The sequence below is a fragment of the Arachis ipaensis genome, chromosome B09 (genome assembly GCF_000816755.2).
Source record: "Arachis ipaensis cultivar K30076 chromosome B09, Araip1.1, whole genome shotgun sequence".
In the NCBI taxonomy this organism is placed as follows: Eukaryota; Viridiplantae; Streptophyta; class Magnoliopsida; order Fabales; family Fabaceae; genus Arachis; species Arachis ipaensis.
In genome coordinates, this window is record NC_029793.2 from 46,513,903 (window position 1) to 46,521,024 (window position 7,122).

General features: G+C 31.1%; 1 protein-coding gene and 1 pseudogene across 1 annotated transcript; one reads left to right on the forward strand and one right to left on the reverse strand.

Moving 5' to 3' along the window:
* Positions 602-2,417, reverse strand: LOC107615480 (sodium/hydrogen exchanger 8-like). The gene is made up of 4 exons (XM_021111872.1): positions 2,364-2,417; positions 1,272-1,319; positions 1,085-1,192; positions 602-872 (listed from the first exon to the last, which is right to left on the reverse strand). The coding sequence occupies exons 1-4, from the start codon at positions 2,415-2,417 to the stop codon at positions 777-779; spliced, it is 306 nt and encodes a 101-aa protein (XP_020967531.1). The 3' UTR covers positions 602-776.
* Positions 2,435-4,051, forward strand: LOC110266838 (annotated as a pseudogene).

Genomic DNA, 7,122 nt, shown 5'->3' on the forward strand with positions numbered 1-7,122 from the left:
ATAAAATCGACAACAATGCCGTCGATATTATTATATAAAATCGACACCGTTTTTGTCAATATTTGATTCAATAAAATCGACATAACTGCCGTCGATTTAATTATTTAGATACCGACATAAAAAGTGACAACGCTATCGTTGATTTTAATAGCTATATTTTTAATTATTTTTTCTATTTAAAAAATAATAAACAATCAATGCAAATAAACTTTTAAATATAGAAATAAAATTTATATAGAATATTAGATAACAAGACAAATAAACTTTTAAATATAAAAATAAAATTATATTAAATATTAGATAATGGGTTTACAAACTTATCAAAATAATAAATAATCCTCTAACATAAAAACTTAAGAAAAGATAAATAATTAAACTTTTTAGATTTATATTCTCAAGTCCATTAAAGTGGATTTTAAGCTCAGAATTGTCACCCAAAGACTCTACATAAGGAGGTTCACCAACAGCTACAATTGCAAATGAGAACTCACTACTGTTTATGGTGTCTTTCGATGGGACCTTCTTGTAAATAGCTTTAGTTTCAGCTCCCACTATTGCCTTGATAGCATCCAAGATTCTCGTCCCTAAAACGGTCGGTGTAAGACATTTGTAACATAAGAACGTAATTATATGTATAAATTAATCTTAACTGCCATAAGATATATAGGAAAATGGTAATTAATGCTATTGACATTAGATTTGTATCTTCTACAAATAAAACAAAATCTCATATTGAAACAAAGATTAAGTCAGAAGCATTGACTACTTTGCATCAGTTAAAATTCTCCAAGTTCCTCATCATCTCCAAGTTCACCAAAAGCTTCTAGTGCTTTGTTCAACATTTCATACTTTGTGAAATCAAGGATACGTTTCTGCTAATTATACAATCAAATTATTAGGCAAAGGCCAAATATAACTTAGGCAAGACTTCTGAAGGTATATTCTTATATCAGAGTGGAGATATTGTTTCACAAGTAAGATAGAAATTGAAGCATTAAGGCACCATTTAATGCATGAGATAATAGAATGTTGTATCCCTTAGAGCAAGAAGATAAGCTGAACTTAGAAAATCTGGAATGCTGACCTTTGCAACTGTTAACTTGTCCATGTCAAGGCAGTGTAAAACGAACTGTGTTGTCGAACCATTCACTATAAGTGTTAAAAATACAATACCACCAGTGAAGAAAACAAACTGCACAAGCAAAAGGTATTTGAGTGATGAATCTAATGTCCTTGTAAAGTCATAATTAAATCCTAAACCCAGAACATACCAGTGTTCCTATCTCTGGAGTCAATTCAAGTGATCGGCCACTCGAACGCTGAACAAACCCAAAATTTAATAATTAAAAGATTAAGCTAATAATAAGATAGTATGTGCATAAAGAAATTCAGAAAATTAGCAATAAAGGAGATAAAGTGTTTGGCTAAAAAATGCAGCTTTCATTAGTTATTGAATACTTGCCTTGACTGATAATGAAAGTGATAAGGCAACTGTCCCTCGCAATCCTGACCTGATTAGAATACTAGCTTCTTTCCAATCCAAGCCATATCCAAAATACCTTAGCAAGGAAAATAATGCACCAACTACGATACATCTCGACACTTGAACATAAACATAGAGAAGCAAGAGGTGGGTCCATAATGTTCCTTCAAGAGAACCAAGAACTTGAAATTAAAAACTCATCCTAAATAAACAAAAATGAAAATATAAAAATTATTGTACAATAACTAATTAACTACACAGCAAGACCATTAGCAATGGCACGATTAGTGCTAACATGAGTTGTTTCATACCTCAAAATTAAATTAATGTATTAGCAATATATGCAAAATTAAATTAGAATGAATGTTGTTGAAAATAAGGAAATCAAAACGATGTCCTATAAGTATAAAATTTATATAAACAAGTAGAAGCAAGAAGTATACCAAAAGATATGTAAATTTTGTTGACTTTCACCCTTAAAAGTTGTCCTTGCAAATGCAAAATAGAACTTATAGAAAAATTTCAATAACTAGATTCCAAATATTAAGAGATAAATACTAAATAATTAGTTTGGTATATATTTTCTTTATCCTGATCTAATATGATATGAATTATGCATTAGCAAGTAGAATAACATAAAAAGCAAAAAGTGCAGCACTAGAAAATTATGATGAAGATGATATACTGAGTATAAATTAAATAAGAGCAACGAACTACACTAAAATAAGGAGTGGTACCAACTTTGTTATGCTTTTTCATAAGCTTTCCCTCTCTTAGCACCAAAAAAACACTTTATAATATAAGGTGTGCATGATCAACACAACACGTTGCTTTATTATTTTCAAATGACATATTTACTACTTTCTTTCTCTTACAAAACCTTTTCCTTTACCCCTTCAGTTGACATATTAATTTGGTGGTGAGTTTCATTCATGGCCGGCACTGGTCGAAATGGTGGCCGGAGACAGAGCTGTTAGTGCTTCCAAGAGCCACAGTCAAGCCGAGAAGCGGCGCAGGGACCGAATCAATGCACAGCTTACAAGTTTAAGGAAACTAATTCCAAAATCTGATAAGGTACAACAGCTCATTTTAATTTTAATGTGTCTTAAATACTATATAAACTATAAGGTATTGCCATTTGAAACAGGACATAGTTAGTTTCAATAATACCATGAAAAATATAAACATAATTAATGAATTTGTGAAGTTTCTGATCAAGAATATGTATATAGAAGGTGAATTAAACAATGTCGGATTATAAAAATTTATAGATATGATTTATAATATATGAATTTTCAAATTTCAATTCAAGTGTAACAAGTTGATCTTGCATATGGACAAGGCAGCTTTACTAGGAAGTGTGATAGAGCAAGTGAAGGATCTAAAGAGAAAAGCGATTGAAGTTAGCAAAGTTTCAACTGAATCCGACAAAATAGTTAAAGGGAGAGAAATCAACCTGAAAGTAGTAGCTAGCAAGAGGCTTTTATATTATGTACTTTTCTGTTCTGTCGAAAGTAGTAGTTGTAGTATAGTGTAGTGTCCTTTAATCTGTAGGAATTTGACTTCAGGGCTCATGATTCTGCATTCAAAGACAGATACCTACAGTTTCAAAATGTGAGGGTGAGGTTCATACCAACTGAGAAGAAAGACATCCGAGATATGTGTGTCCATTGGAAGAGGGGATGTTGCTGCATATTATTGTCTACAAATCTTTATATACACTATTTTTATTTTGACACTCAAAAAAATAATTTGTACATTTAAGCAGGTTGTATTGTTTTTAGTCAAACATAGATAGATATGCAGCACCAAATCAAAGACCAACAATATATGACATGCATGAGGTTTTCTTTCACTGATTTTTATTTCTTATCTGAATGAACTAAATATATGATCATGATGAATTAAAGATAATTTGAGTTCTGAATATATAACAGAAAACGGTGGATGAAAAATATTACTATTCATTTGAATATGTGCTTACTTCTCCAAATTACTTAAGTGCCTCATTTGCAACAATTGCTATAGGAAATGGTAACTAATCTGCCATACAAGCAAAATCTCAGTGTTCCATAAAATCAACAATAAACTCAATCAATCATGTCTAGTGCTAATGCTAACTAATAAGGTGCATTGATTTGTGCAGGAAGGTACTGGCCGTTAATTGTGGGAGCCAATGAGAGGCGATGGAAAAGATATCGAGATTAGCTCAAAGTGGTGGCGGACTCTTTTTGGCTTCTTGACATCTGAAATGGCACTACACAATTCACCACATGTTCTAATGTTTCTACTTTCTATGGATCAAGTTTATATCAAATTTTTCTTCTCAATTCATTCATATGTTAACGTTATATGTGTATACAAACTACATTGTTGTGCTTTTTGTAATTAACAGAAACTATATTTCTATTACCGAAACCTTAATTCAATTCCAGCAGTAGTGAAGAGAAAGCGAAGTAAACCAAGAAGACCAGGCAAGAAATTAAAGAACACCTAGTTTGAAATCTGTTATTATATATGTGAATTGATGAATTGAAGCATGCAGATCCAGAGGCAGAAGTAATAGCTTTATCGCCAAAGTCGCTGGTGGTGAAGAACCGTTTCGTGTGCGAGATATGCAAGAAAGGGTTCTAGAGGGACCAGAACCTGCAGTTGCACCGGTGAGGGCACAACCTGCCGTGGAAGCTTCGGCAGAGGGAGAAGGAGGTGGTGGTGGTACCGTGGTAGACGCGGGTTGAACGGAAATTTGGGGGAGTTTGCGTTTATGAACTTTGGACGCGGGAGGTGGATGCGGGAACAAGTGTTTTTAGTGATAAAAATCGACGGCACTATTGTCGATTTTAGTTAAAAAAAACAACACATATGGCGTTTATTTTATACATTAAATCTACACCTTTTATTCCATTTTAGAAAACGATCTAGACCGTTTAAATTTATCGACGATTACCTTGTCGATATTTTAAATAATAAAATAGACGACATATTCGTCGATTTTATTTTCGACTTCTGATGCGTCTATTTTATACATTAAATCTACACCGTTTATTCCATTTTAGAGAGCGATCTAGACCATTCAAATTTATCGACGGTAACCTTGTCGATAATTTAAATAATAAAATAGACGCCATATTCGTCGATTTTATTTTCGACTTCTGATACGCCTATAATATGACGATAATAGAAAAAAAAATTAATGTATCATAAAAAAATCGACAGTTTTTAATATTTTATTTTTAATTATTTTTTTTAGTAATATCGACAGCAAGCCGTCGAAAAAATTATCGACGGCAGAAATAACCGTCGATTTTTGGTGTCGAAAAAAACGTTTTTTCTTGTAGTGGTTAGATGCAATATTATCTTTGATAAAGAGTAACAAAATAAGAAACATATGAATTAAAGTAAAATAAATAAAAGGTTCAAGTGATTAAAATTAATAGCTAAATCTTCTGCATATTTATTAGTCATATGTCTCTGTTCTTAGCTTACTAATTTTCTTTTGAAAAAAACACGTACACACACCAAGGGTCAATTTCGACACTTAAATATATATTCGTGATAAGTTGTAAGTTTTTTTCGTCAATCTAAAACATTTGTAACTTGCTATTGCATGGATTGGAGAATAAGTCGTTGCACATGTTTTATTTCACCACTTGTCCTCAGCCTTATGGACTCATCTCTCATGCAACAATGCAAGGGAGAGAGAAAGAAGAGAGAAATGGATGCAAAATAATGAATGAGAGCTTGGAATTGCAAAACTTCAATTTGAAATTCAAAACCATAGAAGAACGGATCTTTGTTTTCTCGGAGGCATCAAACCCATCCATATGTTGTGATAATTTTGTGAGCACTCATGGAAAACAAGGAAGAAAATGACCAACCGGATTGTTGTTTATGGTATAGACACTTTTATATTTTCTTTCCTTAATTTATTTGGGGTATCGCGTTCTTGCATGCATGCATCTTCTTCTTATTGATAGATTTTTGCAAGGATATAATTTGAACATCTAATATTTAGAGTTTTTAACAGATTTGAAATATATAAAATTATAATATGTTATTAATTAATTGATAACCTGGAAACACTAACTTATTCATGGTCATACACTCATACTAGCTAAACGTTCTTGAAATGGTTCATATTAATTATAGGTTGGCAAAAGTATTATGCCTAAACAATTAAATTTCCTTCCTAATTTCCTGAATAGATATAAGTATGCCATTGTGGATTTTTGTGTTGTATTGTCCTAACTAACTCTTAACACGAACTTAGGGCTACAATATGTGTTCACTCCACTATGTTTCTATTTATAATATCTTGCTACTGCGTGATTGACTAGCTCAAATTGGATCATCCTGCTTTGTTTTTATACTTGTTAAGTTTAAATTGTTTGCTTATGCTTAAAGCATCTATGTCAGTGAACTTTAGATCAATTTAGTTTTAAGTCATTACAAAAGATAACACTCTTTGCTGAGGAAAAAAAAATGGCTGTAAAATATCACTTTTTCTGCAATAGAATACTTTTTTTTTGTTGCATGTAGAACTTGTTACCAAAAGTCATTGTGGTTATTTTTTTTATTTGCTACCAAAGATCTAGATTTCACATCAAAATAATTTGCTGTCATAAATAAAAATAAAAAAACTATTGCAGCAACTCTTATTTTTTTTAATTTTAATTTTTGAGTCTCTCAATTCAATTGTAGTAATCTTTTAAAATTTGCAGCAAAATAATATCTACTGGCATAAAAAAATTGTTACTAAAAAGTTTTTTCGAAATTACTACATTTTTATAGTGAGTTTTAATATTGATAATATACACTCATTTCAAATAACCAAAAATGGCCCTTAAAACTTGTGTCACATTTCAAAATATCCCTTAGAATTTCAATTAACCCAATGTTAGTTCCTGGATCCATCTTTGTTAATAGCATGTTTAGTTGGCGCAATGAATTAATCAAAACCACACTATCTTAAAATAATTGTTTTCAATAATCAACATGCAAATAATTATTTAAAAAAATAATATGATTAAACAATAATATAAAATAGTTTATAGTGTCAGTATATCAAAATTAAACTCTTAATAAAATAAGTCTCTTCCTAAAAATACATGATCATTAATTCCAAGCCAAAACCCACTTACTCTTTTTCTCCTTCTCCTCCATAGGTTTAGATATTCATTGGGACTTCCTATGTGGTCTTTGTCAGGCTATGTCAATATACCATTTACAACAAATTAATTAACGAAATAATTCAAGGACTAATGTAAATGACAAATCAAAATTTAAAAATTTAGATTAATTGAAATTTTATTAGAATGTGATGTAAATTTTTCAAGAGTTATTTTGAATTTTCACTCCACTAATTTCTTTAAATTTCATGTTAGGGTTTATTTTATGAGCACAATATGGCACTCCAACAAAATTAATTTATTACTAAACCACAATCTAATCCCCAAAATTGTAATATATGCAAGGATAAGGACGTTGTTCTCTTTTTAATAGTTGATGTTGTGGTGTGTTATGCAGGGATCCTTGTAAGAAAAGCCATGCCGATAAACGAAAGGGGATGCTATTGTATGGTGCTTTTAGTCTTAAACCTAGGAGGCTAGGATCAATGTTATCTTGGTCAACCTCTGCTA